This window comes from Delphinus delphis, chromosome 5 (genome assembly GCF_949987515.2).
Source record: "Delphinus delphis chromosome 5, mDelDel1.2, whole genome shotgun sequence".
In the NCBI taxonomy this organism is placed as follows: domain Eukaryota; kingdom Metazoa; phylum Chordata; class Mammalia; order Artiodactyla; family Delphinidae; genus Delphinus; species Delphinus delphis.
In genome coordinates this window covers 50,879,569-50,900,761 of record NC_082687.1, presented here as the reverse complement: position 1 = coordinate 50,900,761, position 21,193 = coordinate 50,879,569, and the positions used below count along the sequence as shown (strand labels likewise).

Here is a 21,193-nt window from a genome sequence, read left to right as displayed (position 1 = left end):
GTCAGAATATGCTAGTTGGATGAAGGAATGCAAGAGTGAATAAATGGATGAAAGAAACTGACTTATTGAACTGGTGAGGAATGTTATTGGGAGGCTCCTTTTTTTTTTTAATAGTAAAGATTTTTCTTTAAACATTTAAAAAAGTTGAGCTGTTATTCACATACTATAAAATTCTTCCTTAAAAGTATACAGTCCAGGACTTCTCTGGTGGTCCAGTGGTTAAGACTCTGCACTTCCACTACAGGGGGCACAGGTTCAATCCCTGGTTGGGGAGCTGAGATCCCACATGCTGCGTGTTGCAGCCAAAAAAAAAAGTATACAATTCAGTGGATTTAGTATATTCACAAAGTTGTGCAACCATCACAACTAATTCCAGAATATTTTTATCACACCCAACAGAAACCTTTGTATCATTAGTAGTCATTCTCCATTTCTTCTTCTCCAGCCCTTGGCAACCACTAGTCTCCTTTCTGTCTCAATGGATTTGTCTATTCTGGACGTGTCATATGAATGGAATCATAAAAAATGTGATACTTCATATTTTGTGTCTGAATTTTTTTCTCAGCATAATAATATTGTCAAGATTCACCCATGTTATAACATGTTATCAGTACTTAATTCTTTTTTTATGGATGAATAATATTCCATTGTGTGAATATACCATATTTTATTTATCTATGCATCAGTTGATGGACTTCTGGGCTGCTCACACTTTTTGGCTCTTATGAATAATGGTGCTGTGTACATTAATATACAAGTTTTTGTGGACATAAATTTCAGTTTTCTTGGTAATATACCTAATCATCTCTCCTCCCCTCCCCTGACCCCCTGGCAAGCACTGTTTATTTTACTGTTTCTAAAGCTTTTCCAGAGTGCCTTGTATTTGGAATCATACACTATGTAGCCTTTTCAGTCTGACTTTCTTCATTTAACAATATTCAATTAAGGCTTCTTCATGGTTTTGTTTTTTATTTTTTTGTGGCTTCATAGCTTGTCTCTTTTTAATCTCTGATCATAATATTCCATTTTATGGATGTACCACAGTTTATTGATTCACCTATTGAAAGGCATCTTGGTTGCTTCCCACTTCTGCAACTATGATCGAAGTTGCTATAAACACTCACAGGCAGGTTTTTGGGTGGACATAGGTTTTCAGCTCAATTGGGTAAATACCTGAGTGGGTTTGCTAGGTTGTATGGAAAGATTCTGTTTAGCTTTGTAGCAAATTGCCAAACTGTCTTCCAAAGTGGCTGTGTCATTTTGCATTCCTACCAACAATGAATGTTGCTCTGCATCCTCATCAGCTTTTGGTATTGTCAGTTTTTTGGCTTGTAGCCACTTTAATAGGTGTGTAATGGTATCTCGTTTAAGTTTGCAATTCCCTGATGACAAATGATGTTGACTGTCTTTTCGTATGTTTATTTGCCATCTGTTTATCTTTTGTGGTGGGGTTTGTTCATATCTTTTGCCCATTTCTTCCTTGGGTTGTTTTCTTATTGTTGAATTTTAAGAACTTTTTGTATGTTTTGGATACAAGTGCTTTATCAGATATATGGTTTGCAAAGATTTTCTCCTAGTCTGTGTGCCTTACAGTGTCTTTCACAGAAGAGAATTTTTAATTTTAGTAAATTGCCTACAGAGGAACCTGCTCGTCCTGAAAGCACTGAGCTTTAGCCTAATGTTAAATACCTGCTGCCACTTGCGTACTGCTCAGAAAAAGGTCAGCAGAGGAGGGTATTGGGATTCACTTGCTCAGAGACTCTGAATCACAGTCCTATATAATTCCTGAAGAGTCTCTTACAGTCCTTTCACTTTCCTGTAGTCCAGATTCTGAGCTTCAAGCACAGTGGGAACCACTCTTACGTTCACTAAGAAGGTAAGTCTTCTACTGGGCATGTTCATTGAGTCTTCTACTGGGCACGTTCTAGGCTAGGTTTTTTTCAGACTTTCACTGTCACTGTATCTCATCAACTTTTTAATCTTACCAGATTTCCTCAATTTCTGATCTTCTCTTAGCCTTCTTTCTTGCTTTCCAGAAATATTGAGGGTTTCTTTTTGTTTTTTTTTACTCTCGTAACATTAACAATAACAGCAACAGCACCACCAGTGATTAGTGATTTTAAAAGGATGTAAGGTAGAAATGTATTTATAGATATGTCTGTTCAGATTGCTGACTTTCTGAATCAAGATTGTATTTTTGGTACTCATAGCTTTTAGCCTTTAGCCTTTGACTTTATTATGTCTAGAACCCATTCTACTTGATTTTGACAGTTTCTAACATTTTTTGCTGGTGCATATGTGTGTTTCTGAAAGTACAGATGTGTTTGGCAACCTTTTAGGGGAAATTACTCTCTCGTGAAATTGTATTTTTCCTTAATGGCAGTACTAAATATTCATATAAATTAGGAGAGGTGTGAAGAGAGGAAATGGAATTAGGTACTTTGAAGATTGTTTTTAAAAATGTACCTACTAATGACACTCTCAGTACAAATTAGCCTTGTGTTGTTTCATAAGTGACTTGATTAAACTTTGGTGATAGAGGAAGAAAATAGAAATAATTGGATAGAAAATAAAGGTAAGCATCATGTAGTGTTGGCTAGTGGATAAAAGAATGGGCTTTAAATATTTAAATCCTAGATTTAAATTCTGGCTCCTACTTTACCAATATTATAAGCTTGAGCAAATTATTTAAGTACTTTAAGTCTCAGTTTTGTTACCCATAAAATAAAGTATAGCATGTACATCATAGAGTTATGAAGATTAAATGGGATATTGCATGTAAAATACTTAAGAGTACAAGGCCTGCAGTAAATATTAGTTAATATTAATCATCATCATTACTATCCTAGTGTAGGAGTTCTCAGCCTGAAGTTGACTGGAACTATCAATTAACAAGTATTTATCAAGTATCTGATCTCTAGTATTGGATTTAGACCTATAGAAGGAGCTACTGTTGTGAATATCAGGTTGGTACCTAGAGGTGGAACAAAGTGAGCTAATATTAGTGGAGTTCTTACCACAGGGTTCAATAGTAAGGTAGATGTTATTATTCCAAGCTGAGGCTTAGTAATGTTAAGTAACTTGAAGATAATGGACTGTTTTTGAGTCCCACTTCTGCCATTTAATTTAGCTAGGTGGTCAGAGTAAGTCACTTAACTTTGAAGGTATGGAGTTATTGACACAAATAAGTTGATGTTAATTTACTTCTAATTTTGAATATATGGACATGTTCTTCAGTGTCAAAATATACACATCTGTATTCTTCTAACCCTTACCAGTGCCCCTGTTTTGAGTTCTCTGTACATCTGCCCCCTCAATTCCTTCAGCCTTACGATTCTGCAGTCCAACTTAGAAAATATCGATTTTGTTGATAGTTGGATTGAACAATAAAGGGTTAAAATTGAGGGTAATGATGAGTGTGACTGTGTTGAGATAGTAAGAAATGGTTTATGAGAATAAATGTAGGTGTCACAGTGGGGACTAATCTATTTAGGGACTCAAAGAGGAAATAAATGATGCTTTTGAAATTTACAAAAGGTGATCAAATTGGATGACTAATTATAAGGGATATGTGTTCAGAGTTTTCCTTTTAGACTCAGTTATTTACCTGTCAAGCCATCCTGTCTTGCTCTAGAAATTGATTGTCCTTCAAATATGAGTAAGAGGACTAGAACAAACAAACCTGACTCCTGGATGTTTATTTGGAAAGAAAAGACCTCAGGGTAATGCTGTGAATTGTCAGTCACATTTACATTCTAATCAGAAAGCTCTAAACTCTCACACAGTTATGATGCCCTGTTGGGAGCTGTACAAGAGAAACTAGCAATTGAATCCCTGTGCTCGAAGACCAAAAAAGTATATGGCTACTCTCATACGTTGTTAATGGGTTTTACAAGGGTACAACTTATTTTTGGGGAAAAAATAGACCTTATATAAAAATTTAAAATGTATGTGCTCTTTAGCACAGCAATTTTATCTCTACGAATTTATCTTTCATAATATGAGGGTACTTACTGCAGCATTGTTTTTCTGTTTTGTTTTTTATAGTTTAAAACGCTCTTGGAATCTTAGTGTTTTGTTTTTCTTTTAAACTTATTTATTTATTTTTGGCTGCGCTGGGTCTTAGTTGCAGCACACGAGATCTTAGTTGCGGCACGCATGTGGGATCTAGTTCCCCCACCAGGGATTGAACCTGGGCCCCGTGCATTGGGAGTGTGGAGTTTTACCCACTGGACCACGAGGGAAGTCCCTGTGGCATTGTTTGAAGTAACAAATAACTGGAAACAACCTAAACGTTTATCAGTAGGTGATTGAAAATATTATATACCTATATAAGGAAATATTATTTGGTCTTTAAAAAGAATAAAGTAGATATACTTCTACCTTAATACACAACAATATTCTGGATATATTAAGCGAAAAACATTATTTAGTATACTATAGTATGCAAGAACTGTGTAAAACAGGCACAGTCATTCTTATGCTTGTATAGACATAGACTCTCTGGAAGGATACGCAAGATATTTCTTCTGAGATTCTTCTGATACAGAAATTTCTTCTGAGGGGGTGGGGTGGGTGGGAGGGCTACATACTTTCTGTTATTGAAAATGGTTTTGAATATTTGCATCAAATGTCTTAACCTGTCATGTGAGATATATTTGCATTTGGCCACATACATTGTTACCTTAAGAACTTGCACTCATTGATGAGGATTTTTGTGTACATGCTTTGGTACTTGTACTTTTGAACTTGAGGACTCTCTTAATCTTTTGACATGGGAATAAGGAGCAGTATTGAACCACCACTCCTTCCAGGGTAGGGTGCATCCTGGTTGAAGTTTCAGGTAGTTGAAGAAAAACTGAATATAGTTTTAAAAAAGAACATTTAAAAAATCAGAATACTGAAATGCTTAATTATTCTGCCTGAATAAAGCAGAAGAGTCAGAAAGAAGGGGAATTTGATGGAGGACTTGAAAGCATTTTGGAAGTATGAATGTACATGGAAATGAGGAACCGAGGAGGGAGTCCTCAGGGAACTAAAAACATTTTATAAACATTATCTCATCTCTAAATTATACCCTCTTGTAAAAAGTTATTTTCCAGACTTTCAAAAAACAAAGTAAAGAAATTGAAGCCCAGATGATAATTTGTGGTTTCCTAAGTAACATAAGGAGAAAATAGCAAAATGAGGACTAGCGCCTTGTTTTCTTGATTTCCCGCCCAGCCCCATGATTATTCTGAGATCACCTGAACCGTGACATGGGAATAGGACCAAAAAACATTTTAAAAATTCTGTTTGGAACTTGATGTGTAAGAGCATTTGTTTCCAAAGTAAGGTTATATTTTCCCCAGTCTTAGGAGACAAGGATGGGAATAGGGGTTGAATACAGCTTTGTACATTGCACTACCATTTCTTTTTTTTACTATGAGTCATTCTGGTTCAGAAAAAGGAAGGATACTAACATTTGCACAGCATTTTACAGCTTTAGAAACTTTTTTCACCTTTATTATTTTCTCATTTTGCAGCTCTTTATGATACAGGTAGTGGTAATGTTTTGTTATTGTTACTAGGCTTTCACTATTAAAGAAAAAATAGGCTCGAGAAAGTTGGGTAATTTGCTAGACACAGCTGATAAGTGTCAAAACTGGCCTTTACAAAATCAAACTCAGATTTTTTTTTTCTTTCTACCCAAGTATTAGGTCTTTGAGGTATATTTGTTTAGCTTTGTGGAAGACCAATTCTGGGTGGGTCGTCAATCAAGAAAACATTTGGAAACCTAAAACTCGAAGGGACAGTGGTTGAATAAATAGGTGGTTTAGGGGAGCAGAGGAGGCTCTGACCCTCCTGCATGCAAGCACAGCTGATGTCCTTGTTGTTCTCATGTACTCTGCCAGCCCTTTTCAGAGCATCTTGTCACCTCAGTTGCTGCACCAGTCTCAGCAGTGGGCTAATTAAAGCGAATGTACTTAACACTAGGCCTGAAGACATGCACCAGATTGATGTTAGGAGAGCTATTTTTGTAGTTAATCATACATAAATTAGTAAAATGACTTTTTGTAAAAAATATTGGTGAAGTTTATTTCTCACACTAAATTTTGGTAAAGGATGAGAAGGAGCAGGAAAATGAAATAAGCTTCCAGCTTGGTAAGCATAATGACCTTTTCTACGTTTTCACATTTTAGAGATGCTGGGAGAGAATTCGGCATTTAATACATTATCTGATTAAACTGAAGAAGAGTTTCCACACTCTAGTGTGGGTCCAGACCCTGTGTCTAATATTGACTTTGGGGTTTACTCTGAGTGCAGTGGAAAGCCACTGAATGGCTTTAAGCAGAGGAGTAACATCATCCGATTAGTGTTTGTAAAGAGATCCTGGGCTGCTGAGTAGAGATATCTGGCAGGGAGAGGGACCAAGGTTAGAGTTGAGGAGCATCACTTTACTCTAAATAAACACCTGAGAGACTTACATGTAAATGAGAATACCATCATCTTAAAGTGAAAAATACCTGTCATTTGAATTGGATATTTGGGTTGACTAGTAAGTAGATTCTTAGTTTCTCTCAGGATTCTCAATATTTTTTGAAAACTCCTCAGGTGATTATAAAATGCAGCCAGGGTTAAGAACTACTGCTTTATCTTGGGGAAAAAAGGAGAGATCTTGGGGCTAAGCTTGGGAGAAGGTTGTTAAAAGTGAAAAGCTTTGGAGAGCTTGGAAAGTATAACTATTGTTTATCTGTTTTCTTTGGAATTTAATTTTCAAATTCGTATGTTCAAATGTCTGAATGCTAACGGTAGTATGAATTTAGTAACATTAAACTTTAGATAATTCCTACTTATCCAGCCTCTTCTAATTCATTCTTTCCCTATCTGTTGCTTTTCATAAGAAGAGCAGGGGAGTATTGAGAATGGATGACTAGAATATAATACAATTTGATAAGAATTTGCCAGCATTGGGGCTTCCCTGGTGGCGCAGTGGTTAAGAATCTGCCTACCAATGCAGGGCACACGGGTTCAAGCCCTGGTCCAGGAAGATCCCACATGCCGTGGGGCAACTAAACTAAGCCCGTGAGCCACAACTAGTGAGCCCGTGCGCCTAGAGCCCACGCTCTGCGGCAAGAGAAGCCACTTCAATGAGAAGCCCACACACCGCAACGAAGAGTAGACCCCGCTCTCTGCATCTAGAGAAAGCCCGCACACAGCAACGAAGACCCAACGAAGCCATAAATGAATGAATGAATGAATGAGTGAATAAATAAATAAATTTATATATTAAAAAAGGGGCTATCCGTTTGAACATCTCTTTAAAGAAAAAAAAGAATTTGCCAGCATTAACAGAAGAATCTGTCTCTTAAAAACTCTTAAAACCATTTCTAAGATGAGTTTCCATTGATTCATTTAAAAAATATATTTCTTTGTGTATACATACACACATTTAGAAATTTGAGCAACCATATTAATGTCTAGCTACTTATCTGCATACCTGGGATTCTGGATTAAGATTGCTGTTGCTTCCTATAATTGGATAGAAGCACATGTAGCTTTTCTTTCTTGCTCTAGGATTTTTGTGCTTCATTGATATAAAATTATATCTTTATGTTTTTATACAAAGGAAACAAATTATTTGTATTAGGATGAGAGACTTAGAATAGGGATAAAAAGGAATACAATGACTGAAGATTATCACAGAAGTACTTTTTTTTGTTTGTTTCAAATATTTATTTTATTTATTTATTTATTTGGCTTCACCGGGTCTTAGTTGTGGCACACAGGATCTTCGCTGTGGCGTGTGGGATCTTCATTGCGGCCCTTGGGATCTTTAGTTGTGGCACGCGGGCTCTTAGTTGCGGCACGCGGGATCTAGTTCCCTGACCAGGGATCAAACCCAGGCCCCCACATTGGGAGCACAGAGTCTTAACCACTGGACCACCAGAGAAGTCCCCAGTACTTTTTTGTTTTTATAGATTACTGAATCAGTAATTTATTGTTAGATTAGTTAGTTGGATTAGTTATAGCTAAAAATTCTTTTTCTCCTTTGGAATTACAGTAGGGAATGTAGAGAAGGTTTGTAGGAGTTTTGGGTAATCAAACACAGTAGTTACAACAGTAATGTTGCCGGGATTTAATGTAGCTGATACAATTTAGGGTTGTTTATTTGTGGACTTTTAGGATCACTGCTGTTATTTTATGCAGTAATATAGTATAGTAGACCCTATTGAAAGTCATGCCTTAAACACTGATGTGCCTTTTTCTTCTTTTCTATTCATAGTGGTAGTCGCTCCTCTAAAACGTTTAAACCAAAGAAGAACATACCAGAGGGTTCTCACCAGTATGAGCTCTTAAAGCATGCAGAGGCCACACTGGGCAGTGGAAACCTCCGGATGGCTGTCATGCTTCCTGAGGGGGAAGATCTAAATGAGTGGGTTGCAGTGAACAGTAAGTAGCCTTTCTGTTTCTCAGTAGACTGTAAATTAGGTTAGTAGCCTCACTGTAGGTGAGTGTTGGGGTGCTCTCTATTCTAGGATTTAGTTAGCAACCTAATACCACAAGATAGTGGTACCTCAATTTACTTTAACCTTTATGGTATTTTATTTCTGAATATGGAATTACATGAAATTCTTATCTCCTGTTACCATGTAATACAAAGCATAGATTTACCATCTTCATTGGAAAAAATGATAATGATAGCAGCAATTAATGTTTATGGAACACTGTGACACTCTGCTATTCTTTCTACATGAATTATTTTTATTTATTTATTTTATTGAAGTTTATTTGATTTATGGTATTAGTTTCAGATGTATAACATAGTGATTCAATATTTTTAGATTATACTCCATTTAAAGTTATTACAAGGGGGCTTGAGAGTCCTCTTGAGAGTCCGCCTGCCGATGCAGGGGACACGGGTTCGTGCCCCGGTCCGGGAAGATCCCACATGCCGCGGAGCGGCTGGGCCCGTGAGCCATGGCCGCTGAGCCTGCGCGTCTGGAGCCTGTGCTCCACAACGGGAGAGGCCACAACAGTGAGAGGCCCGCATACTGCAAAAAAAATAACAAAATAAAGTTATTACAATATAATGGCTGTATTTCCCTGTGTTGTACCTTTGTGGCTTATTTATTTGATACTTGCTGATTTGTACCTCTTAATCCCCTACCTCTGTCTTGCTCCTCCTCCATTCTCTCTCTCCACTGGTAACTACTTGTTTGTTCTCTATATCTGTGAGTCTATTTCTGTTTTGTTATATTCATTCATTTTATTTTTTAGATCCCACATGTAAATGATATCATACAGTATTTGTCTTTCTGTGTTTGACTTAAGCATTAATACCTTCCAGGTCCATCCATGTAGTTGCAAATGGTAAAATTTCATTCTTTTTTATGGCTGAGTAATATTCCAGTGTGTGTGTGTGTGTGTGTGTGTGTGTGTGTGTGAGAGAGATAAAGAAGATGTGGTGTTTATATATATGTATATATACATACACACACACACACACACCATTATCCATTTATCTGTTTATGGACGCTTAGGTTGCTTCCATATCTTGGCTATTAGCCTCCATATGCTGCTATGAACATTGGGGTACATGTATCTTTTCAAATTATTGTTTTTATTTTCTTCTACATGGATTATTTTATTTCATCTTTACAACCTCATGATGTAGGTACTATTATTATCCCAGTATATAGATAAGAAAGCTGAGACAGAAAGATTGTAGTAATGTGCTTAGGTTATACAGCTATTGAATGCTAGAGCCTGGGCTCAAATATAGAGCTCTAAAATTTCAGAGACTGCGCTTTAATCCCTATGCTAAATTGCCTCTTTCAGTAGCATACTTAGTTATTTGTCTAAACTACGCTTTAAAAAGAAAAAAAGACAATTCAATAGTGATCTTATGAAATTAGTAAAATATGTTTATGATATATTCTTAACCTCTAGAAAGAAAAAAATATAAGTAAAAAGTAAATATATTCTTGGGAATTAAGCCAGAGTAAGTTGGGGAATAAAAGTGGTACTTTAAAAAAAATTTTTTTTTAAATTTTATTTTGATTCTTTTCTCTCTCTCTTTTTTTAAAATTAATTAATTAATTTTTGGCTGCGTTGGGTCTTCGTTGTTGTGCGCGGGCTTTCTCTAGTTGCAGAGAGAGGGGGCTACTCTTCATTGTGGTGCATGGGCTTCTCATTGCGGTGGCTTCTCTTGCTGAGGAGCACAGGCTCTAGGCGCGCGGGCTTCAGTGGTTGTGGCTCACCGGCTCTAGAGCACAGGCTCAGCAGTTGTGTTGCATGGGCTTAGTTGCTCCATGGCATGTTGGATCTTCCTGGACCAGGGCTTGAACCTGTATCCCCTGCATTGGCAGGTGGATTCTTAACCACTGTGCCACCAGGGAAGCCCAAAAGTGGTACTTTTAGTATTCAAGTTTTATCAGCATTGGTGAAGAAATTAATAGGATTTTATAACTGGAGGAAATTTATATGACTCTGGTTATAATAAATGAAATTGAATTGAAAATATACACTAAATGCCTAGGCTTTGATTAAGGAAAAACAGAGCAGTATTTTTATTGTAACATTTGATAGTATCTTATTGTAATTTGAAACATATCATGGGATTTATAAATTGAGCTGCCACCCACTAACTTTTAGGAACCTAAAGTATTTTACTGAGATGTCTTAAAACCTTACTGTGACAGCAGTTCTGTAAGAGCAGTATTATTAGAGTATGGTTATCCTCCTGGACCCAGAGAGTTTAGTTACTAAAGAGATAAAGTGATTTGTTTGCTTTATTGATGAGAGTCATCTAACCTATAAGATAGTTCTATGACACTTTAAGGAAAATATTCAGAATAAGTTTCCAATATATGTGTACATCCTTTTTCTGGGCACTTGTTTGTGCCTTTTTGTAGCATTTATTTGAGAGCTCATTTTCTAATTTTAGAAATCTAAGGAAGGTAGTGTAGAGCTTCTGTACTACATGAGATTGTGACTTTTAAGTATAAAACCAGATCATTGTTTTCTGTCTGTATTTTCTCTGTCTCAATTATCAGAACTGAGTGTCTGTACTATTGAAATGTCTAGAACTTCAGGAACTTATAAAATTTCACAGACATTTTGAAGTTATAGCCAGAAAAAAATTGCTTTGAACTGAAGTGTTTGAACATCCCTGTAGAACATAGAATTCTGCCTTTAAAATATAGCAGTTGACTGAAGTATTGGATTACAATTTTTTTCTTATTTATAGTAATCTTTCCAAGTGGCACTTGATGAAGTGAATAGGATTTGAGGCTAGATAGGTAATTTCCATTCACTGACAGTGATTAAGTAAACATTTCGGGTACATAAAAGAGTGAAGGGGATTTGTTGATAAGATTGGCATCTTAATGGCCTTTTTCCTTCAGTTTACTTGCCAGATGAAGATAAACGGTAGAAGATGGGAATTACAAATTCAACAACTAGTCTCATAGCCAGAAACCAGAGGCTGGTTTTGAACATTCTGCTGCTAGAGAGTGATAGCTTAAAGGAGATACAACGTTCAGAGTTTTGGAAAAAGTGGGTGGATGGCTTATAGTTAATTTTTGTGGCACAGAATCTTGAGGCCATATCTTCATTTGTGGAAGAAAACTAACAATTACTAAATGTCTACCTTATGGTAGACACGATTTTGTTTTTTAGCACTCTGCAGTAAACTGAATTTTAAAGGTAGGAAACTGAGATTCAGGGAAATTAAGTAACTCAACTATTAAGTATAGAGTTGGGATTCAAAGCCATAGGTTACCCACTGTTCACGTGGAGGACAACCCGATTAAAAATGGGCAGAAGACCTAAATAGACATTTTCCCAAAGAAGACATACAGATGGCCAACAGGCACATGAAAAGATGCTCAGCATCACTATTCATCAGAGAAATACAAATCAAAACCACAATGAGATATCACCTCATACCTGTCAGAATGGCTCTCATCAAAAAGATCACAAATAACAAATGTTGGTAAGGATGTGGAGAAAAGGAAACCCTATAGTGCACTCTTGGTGGGGATGTAAATTGGTGCAGCCACTATGGAAAACAATATGGAGGTTTCCCTAAAATTAAAACTAGAAATACCATATGATCCAGCAATTCTACTGCTGGATGTATATTTTAAGAAAATGAAAACATTAATTTGAAAAGATACATGCACCCCAGTGTTCATAGCAGCATATGGAAGCTAATAGCCAAGATATGGAAGCAACCTAAGTGTACATCAACAGATGAATGGATAAAGAAGATGTGGTGTATACACACACACACACACACACACACACATACACACACACACACACACACACACACACACACAATGGAATATTACTGAGCCATAAAAAAGAATGAAATTTGCCATTTGCAACAACATGGATGAACCTGGAGGGTATTATGCTTAGGGAAATAAATCAGAGAAAGACAAATATTTTATGTTATCACTTATATGTGGAATCTAAAAAAAAAAAGAAGAATGAATATAACAAAACAGAAACAGACTCACAGATACAGAATAAACTAGTAGTTACCAGTAGGGAGAGGGTAGGTGGGAGGGGTAAGATAGGGGTAAGGAATTAAGAGGTACAAACCTCTATGTATAAAAGAAATCAGTTACAAAGGTATATTGTACAGGGACTATAGCCAATATTTTATAATAACTTTAAATGGAGTGTAATCTTTAAAAATATTGAATCACTATGTTGTACACCTGAAACTGATAAAATATTGTAAATCAATTATACTTCAATTTTAAAAAGAAAAGAAAAGATAGAAAGAACACCAGTCTTTCTAAAGCTTTTATGTGGAAAGAAAATACTAGTATTATGAGTTCTATGTGGACATATAAGAAAGGAAACCAGGTCATCTAACTTATGAACTTAGATGTAAAAATCCTAATAAAAATATTAGCAGATTGAATCTAGCAATACTTAAAAAAATTATAACACATCATGACCAAATTGTTCTTATTCCTAGAATACAAGGTTGGCTTAACACTTGCAAATCAGTTGTAATTCACCGCATTAGCCAAAATAAAGGAAGAGGAAGAAATCGTATGATCATCTCTGTATAAGCAGAAAAAACATCTGGTAAAATTTAAAATCAATTCGTAATAAACTTACGAAGTAAAAGTTGAGAACTTTTTTCTGATAAAGCATATCTACAAAAAAGATAAAGCAAACATCATATTTGATCATGAAATGTTGACGTTTTTTCTCAGATTAAGAATGAGTTAAGGTTAGTCACCATCACCACTTTCCTGGAGTCTTAGCCAATGCCGTAAGGCAGGAAAAAGAATAAAAGATAATAATAACTGGAAAGGAAGAAACAACATTTATGTTCATAGCCAGCATGAATGAATGTTGAAAAACCAAAAGACCATGATTTTATTACTACACCATCACTATTATTATGAATAGGTAAATTTAATAAACTTGTTGGCTTTGAGGTCAATATAAAAAAATTATGAGTAGAATAAAAATTATAAAAAAACAAGGAATAACAGTTTTCCAGTGAAACATATAGAAAACTATTCCTTTATGACTGGTGCTTTCTGTGCTCTTCTTAAGCAATATTTGCATGCCAAAGTTCATGGACATATTTTTCTGTGCTCTTTTAAACTTTATTGTCTTGCCTTTCACATTTAGATGTATGATCCACTTGGAATTGCTTTTCAGGTATTGTGTGAGTGAAGAGTCAAGTTTTATTCTTTTCCATAGAGATAACCAATAGACTCAGAAACTGTCTCACATTTTATTATGGTGTTGCCTTTTTCTAAGTGATCTATAGAAGTTCTTTATATATTCTGAATATAAGATCTTTATTGATTATATGTGTTGCAAATAATTTCTCCCACTCTTGCTTGCCTTTTTATTCTCTTAAGGGAGTCACTTAATAAACAGAAGCTCCTAAATTCAGTGAGGCAAATATTGTTTGTTTGTATTCTTTTCACCTGTTCTTTGTTGAGGAAAGAACACTGATAGAGCTGAGATTCTGCTGCAATAAAAGATTGTTTGAGTAAAACTAAAATTTAACCTTTTACTTATAACTGATGTTTGCTTTGCAGCTGTAGATTTCTTCAATCAGATCAACATGCTTTATGGAACAATCACAGATTTTTGTACAGAAGAAAGTTGTCCAGTGATGTCAGCTGGCCCAAAGTAAGACATGATTCATGATCAGTTCTCATTTTTACTTTATCATACAGTTCTTAGATAAGAAGAAAATTTTTGACCTTATAATTTCTGTATTTAGCATCTCCTTCAGTGATTTACCAATGACTAGATTCCTTAGCCTGAGCTTTATAGTCCTCCCTATTGTATTGTCCTCCATCCTGCCTTTTTTCTGTTTGCTTATGCCTCTCTATCCAAATATTTTTTTAAAATCGAAATATAGTTGATATACAATATTATGTTAGTTTCAGGTGTATTGCATAGTGATTTGACATTTCCATACATTATGAAATGATCATCATGATAAGTCTACTAACCATCTGTTCCCATACAAAGTTATTACAGTGTTATTGACCATACTCCTTATGTTGAATATTATATTCCCATGACTTATTTATTTTATAATTGGAGGTTTGTATCTTTAAATATCTTTCACCTATTTTGCTCTATTCCCACCCCGCTCCCCTCTGGCAACCACCCCTCTGTGTGCTGTATCTGTGTTTGTTTTCTAGATTTCACATGTAAATGAGATCATATGGTGTTTGTTTTATTCTGCCTGACTTATTTTACTTAGTGTAATACCCTCTAGATCCATCCGTGTTGTCGCAAAGGGCAAGATTTCTTTCCCTTTTTTATGGCTAAGTAATATTCCGTTGTGTGTGTGTGTGTGTGTGTGTGTGCGCGCGCGCGCGCACACACACACACACACCCCACATCATCTTCATTCATCTGTTGATGGACACTTAAATTACTTTCATATTTTAGGTACTGAAAATAATGCTGCAATGAAAAACGGGTTGCATATGTCTTTTCAAATTAATGTTTTTGTTTTCTTTGGGTAAATACCCAGAAAAGAAATTGCTGGATCTTATGGCAGTTCTATTTTAAATATTTTGAAGAACCTCTATACTTTTCTCCATACTGGGTGCACCAATTTGCAATTCCACCAACAGTGCATGAGGGTTCCCTTTTGGTCACATCCTTGCCAATACTTGGTATTTGTTGTCTTTTTGATAATAGCCATTCTAACAGGTGTGAGAAGTATCTCATTGTGGTTTTAATTTGCATTTCCTTCATGATTGGTGAGGTTGAGCATCTTTTCATGTGTCTCTTGGCCATGTGTATGTCTTTGGGAAAAATGTCTATTCAGGTCCTCTGCCCGTTTTTTAATTGGGTTGTTTATTTATTTATGATGTAGAACTGTATGAGTTCTTTGTATATTTTGTATATTAACCCCTTATTGGATATATCACTTGCAAATATCTTCTCCCATCCAGTAGGCTACCTTTTCATTTTGTTGATAGTTTCCATACTGTGCAAAACCTTTTTAGTTTAATGTGGTACCATTTATTTATTTTTGCTTTTATTTCCCTTGCCTGAGAAGACAGATCCAAAAAATATTGCTAAGACTGATTTCAAAGAGTTTTCTCCTAGAAATTTTATGGTTTCAGTTCTTACATTTAAATCTTTAATTTATTTTTATTTTATTTTATTTATTTATTTTTAAAAATATTTGTTATTTGGCTGCTCCAGGTCTTAGTTGTGGCATGCGGGATCTTTGTTGCAGCATGCAGGATCTTTAGTTGTGGCCTGTGGAATCTTTTACTTGTGGCATGTGGGCTCTTCGTTGTGGCATGCGGGATCTAGTTCCCTGACCAGGGCTTGAACCCGGGCCCCCTGCATTGGGAGTGTGGAGTCTTAACCACTGGACCACCAGGGAAGTCCCTCATTTTTATTTTAGCTTATGTTTGTACATGGTGTGAGAAAGTAGTCCAGTTTTATTCTTTTACATATAGCTCTCCAGTTTTCCCAACATCATTTATTGAAAGGGCTGTCTCTTTTCCCCTGTTGTATATTTTTGCTTCCTTGGCAGATTAATTGACCGTTTAAGTGTAAGTTTGTTTCTGGGCTGTCTATATTCTATTCCATTAATCTGTGTTTCTCCTTTTGTGCTTGTACTATACTGTTTTGATTACTATAGCTTTGTAGTATAGCTATAGTATACTATATGTATGTTTGAAGTAGGCAGTGTGATACCTTCAGCTTTGTTCTTCTTTCTCAAGATTGCTTTGGCTATTTGGAGTCTTTTATGTTTCTGTACAAATTTCAGAATTAACGTGTTCTAGTTCTGTGAGAAATGCCACTTTATTTTGATAAAGATTGCCTTGAATCTGTAGATGGCCATGGGTAGTATGGTCATTTTAAAAATAATAATTCTTCCAGTCTGTGAGCATGTTATATCTTTCCATATGTTTGTGTGTTTTTCCATTTCTCTCATAAATATCTTAAAGTTTTCAGAGTACAAGTCTTGTACTTTTTTGGTTAGATTTATTCCTAGGTATTTTATTCTTTTTGATGCAGTTGTAAATGGGATTGTTTAAATTTATCTTTCTGATAGTTCACTATTAGTGTGTTGAAATGCAACAGGTTTCTGTGTATTAATTTTGTATCCTGCAACTTTATTGAATTCATTGATGATCTCTAGTAGTTTTCTGGTAGCATCCTTAGGATTTTCTATGTATAGTATCATGTTATCTGCAATGACAGTGACAGTTTTACTTCTTCCTTTCCAATCTGGATTCATTTTATTTCCTTTTTTTGTCTGTTTTGGCTAGGACTTCCAATACTATGTTGAATAAAAATGGTGAGAGTGGGCATCTTTGTCTTGTTCCTGATCTTACAGGAAATCCTTTCAGCTTTTCACCATTGAGTATAATGTTGGCTGTGGGTTTGTCATATATGGCCTTATTATGTTGAGTATGTTCCCTCTAAGCCCACTGTTTTGAGAGTTTTTGTTAATCATAAATGGATGTTGAATTTTGTCAAAGGCTTTTTTCTGTATCTGTTGAGATGATAATATGATTTTTATTTTTCAGTTTGTTAATGTGGTGTATCATGTTGATTGACTTGTAGATATTGATCATCCTTGCATCCCTGGGATAAGTCCTGCTTGATCATGGTTTATGATCCTTTTAAAGTATTGTTGGATTTGGTTTGCTAATATTCTGTTGAGGATTTTTGCACCTATGTTCATTGGTGATATCGGCCTGAAATTTTCTTTTTATGTGGTGATTTGTCTGATTTTGGTCAAAGTGATGCTGGCCTCATAGAATGAGTTCAGAAGTTTTCCTTCCTCTTCAATTTTTTTGGAATAGTTTGAGAAACATAGGTAATATAACTCTTTAAATGTTTGGTAGAAGGTAATATAACTCTTTAAATGTTTGGTAGAATTCACCTGTGAAGCTGTTCGGTCCTTGACTTTTGTTTGTTATGAGTTTTTGGGTTTTTTTAAAATTACTGATTCAGTTTCATTATTGGTAATCCATCTGTTCATATTTTCAATTTTTTCCCGATTCAGTTTTGGGAGATTGCATGTTTCTAGGAATTTATCCATTTCCTCTAGGTTGTCCATTTGACTGGCTATAATTGTTTGTAGTAATCTCTTATGATCATTTGTACTTCTGTGGTATTGTTTGTAACTTCTCTTCTTTCATTTCTGATATTATTTGTTTGGTTTTATCAATTTTGTTTATTTTTTCTGAGAGCCAGCTCTTAGTTTCATTGGTCTTTTCTATTTATTTTATTATTATTATTAGTTTCTATTTCATTTAATTATGCTCTATTCCTCATGATTTCTTCCCTTCTAACTTTGGGTTTTGTTTGTTCCATTTTTCTAGTTACTTTAGGTATAAGCTTAGATTGTTTATTTGAGATTTTTCTTATTTCCTGAGGTAGGCTTGTATTACTATAAAATTCCCTCTTAGAACTGCTTTTGCTGCATCCCATATATTTTGGATCATTATGTTTTTGTCTTCATTTGTCTCCAGGTATTTTTTGATTTCCTGTTTGATTTCTTCAGGGACCCATTGGTTACTGGGTAGCATGTTGTTTAGACCCCACCTGTTAGTATTTTTTGCACTTTTTTTCTTGAAGTGGTTTCTCAGTTACTATTTATTATCGTTATTAACCAAGAAATGAACATTTTGGAATTTGTAGTTTATAAGTTCATACCATGATGACAGAAATAAATTTCAAAGACAATGGTCTGTCAAAGGTGGAATAAAAAAAGCAGTGGGTGCAAAATAGAGTTAGAATATGAAGTCATCATTAAGTATAAACATGACAAAAGAAAAGGAAAGAATCAGGGAATCATAGTTATAAACTCTAGAAGTATAAGCAATATGCAGTTGTTTTATTTTTCAAAAAACCTTAGGACATTGAATATTAGTATTGTTTATAAAGCTTCAGGATATTGAAAATGATTTTTTGGTTTACTGTGCCTGCTTTTGACTTCTGCATTTAAAAATGAATAGGGAACACCTGAGAATCATTAACAAAATGAAAAACATGATTGTGAGAGAAATGCAAAAACATTGAGGCTTCATAACATAAGGGAAAAAACATGGATGAGTTCCTGTCTTTAAATGAAGACTAAGTAAGGATGGCCAGAAGTCCTACCATTCATGTTCTCTGTCTCCTAAGAGGCTCAAACAAGAAGAGGCTTAAGTCACACTTGAGACTTTTGTTTTATGTTAGGAAGAATATCTTGACTGTGAAAGTGATTAAATAGTAGAACAGGATGCCAAGAAATGTTGGGGAATCTCCTCTTGGAGACCTTCAAAGTAGACTTGACATTCATCCCTGTTTCCCAGGGTTGGTATGCTGTCAGAATATTTATTCAGGTGTATCCTGTTTAAGATTTACTGTTCAAGTGTAAGTAACTATGATTAAATAGAAAGCATCCTTGTTATTCTATCTCAAGATACTTTTCAATGTTTAAAATACCCTGTAGTATTTTTCCATTATATTTTCTTCCAGCTCCTTTGCTAGGCTTAATCACCTATCATTACGTTAGTCCAAACTCTGGGACAAGATTATAAAAACACAATTGATTCAAAGAGAGAAGCTAAGTGGCAGAGGTAACCTTCAGAAACTAAAAAACTAAATGCTAGTTCAGTTTAGATAATTTTGTACATGGAGTTTCAGCTGCATGCTTATTCCTTGTCTTAAAAGTCAGGTTGTGTGGGCTTCCCTGGTGGCGCAGTGGTTGGGAGTCTGCCTGCCGATGCAGGGGACACGGGTTCGTGCCCCGGTCTGGGAAGATCCCACATGCCGCGGAGCGGGTGGGCCCGTGAGCCATGGCCGCTGAGCCTGCGCGTCCGGAGCCTGTGTTCCGCAACGGGAGAGGCCACGGCAGTGAGAGGCCCGCGTACCGCAAAAAAAAAAAAAAAATCAGGTTGTGGTTGTATGTGTGTGTGTTTGTTTAATTAACTCCATTAGCATTCTGTTGTACTGTTTTTACATACTAATTTACAAGTCTGTCTTCTCTACTAGTCTTTTTCCTTGAGAACAGGGAAAGTGTCTTTCATTTTAGTGTCCGTTGTTCAAGAACAGTATTCCTTGACACAGTATTACTCACATGGTAGGTGCACATTAAATGTTTATTATACCAAAGGCTAGTGTCTGGTTAATACCTAGATACTATAGGCATCTTTATTTGGGTTGCCAATTTTCCTCAAAGACATGTTTAGCTCCTCAGCCAAATGTACTCAAATATTGAATCATTCTCTTTTTCATTAATCTTACTTAGGCGCTTCCATGTCATTCTCTAGTCTTAACCCAAAATTTAAAGCCCCAAGTTAAAAAGAATTGTACTGCGTAAGGAGAAACGGTTTTTGAGGAAGAAAACAATAATCATAAAGATTAAAGATGGTCATCATAGAAGTGGGAAGTAAACTTAGGGTTTCTACTATAGCAGTTTATACTATGTGTGATTCTAAAATATAACTGCTATGTATGAAGGAAAGCTCACAAAAAATGGGTTTGGTGGGATCTGCTTAGTTTGTATCCTGATAAATGCAAAATAGTCCAATAGCAATTTTAAAATGCTAAATTTAAGTGCCAAATGCAAAAAATCTTTTTTTGGAGGAAGAGATTAAAATACATCCTGAATACATTCCTAATAAACATATATATGTAATATAAAAACTTACACATTATATATAGGTATACACTGATGTTCTGTGTACTTTTTATCTTTCCAATACAGATATGAGTATCATTGGGCAGATGGAACAAACATAAAGAAGCCTATTAAGTGCTCTGCACCAAAGTACATTGATTACCTGATGACTTGGGTTCAGGACCAGTTGGATGATGAGACATTATTTCCATCAAAAATTGGTATAATTGTTTAACTGGGATCCATCATGATTTATGTAATTTCATGCGTTTCTAGGGCTTATTGCCTCTCTATTCCAGGAACCATGTTAAATTACCATACCTATCAAAATATTGCTAATCTTATGTACTTGAAAGTGTCTATCTTTTTCATACCAAGTTTATCATGAACATTAGGTAAACCTCCCTATAATTTTAAACAGTAAGAAGATCGGTATATCTTGGATAGTAACAAATCTGGTCTGTGTTAGGGAAAAAAGAGACTGGTCATTGGGTAAGCAGCCAGTATCATCTGCTGCAGTCATATCCATTTCTTGTTTAGGAAGGGAGTTTATATGACTTCAAAACAGTTTTACCTTATATTTGTGGCAAAGAGGGCATTTGTATTCATGACCCACGTGTGAACCTTGCAGGCTGTGAAATCAGGCTAGGTGAGAAGAAAACAAGATTTGACAGGTTGGCCTCTTATCAACTGAGTGACTTTTATATATGCTGACCTTTTAAAGGGCTGACCTTTCAAGTGGAAATTATTTACATTTAGACAGTTCATATGACTTTACTGTGTCAAATTCCTTACAACCGTGTTTTCTGAAAAAATTAAGAATTTGCTCTTTTCAACTTTTTGAGTGTATTTTATGCTTTTTTAGTTTTGGGGAGAAGGATATAGTGGAGGAGACAGCAATGTAAATAGTTGCTGTTGTTATGGCTTGTTTTAAACACATTCATTGAATGCTTTAACTACTTTGGAGCCTTTGTAATGAAAGGTCTATTTTTCAAGACTGCATTACTTATATACATAGTAATGGTTTGGGATAAGTGCCCTCATCTTATCTTT

The 21,193-nt window shown here is 35.5% G+C and overlaps 1 protein-coding gene across 1 annotated transcript in view; it reads left to right on the top strand.

The window, feature by feature from the left end:
- MOB1B (MOB kinase activator 1B) overlaps positions 1–21,193 on the top strand; it is a 60,683-nt gene that overhangs the window by 28,591 nt on the left and 10,899 nt on the right. The window contains exons 2-4 of the mRNA XM_060012420.1: positions 8,267–8,433; positions 14,073–14,166; positions 20,228–20,361. Coding sequence (XP_059868403.1) covers positions 8,267–8,433; positions 14,073–14,166; positions 20,228–20,361 — 395 coding nt within the window. The remainder of the gene's footprint in view (positions 1–8,266; positions 8,434–14,072; positions 14,167–20,227; positions 20,362–21,193) is intronic.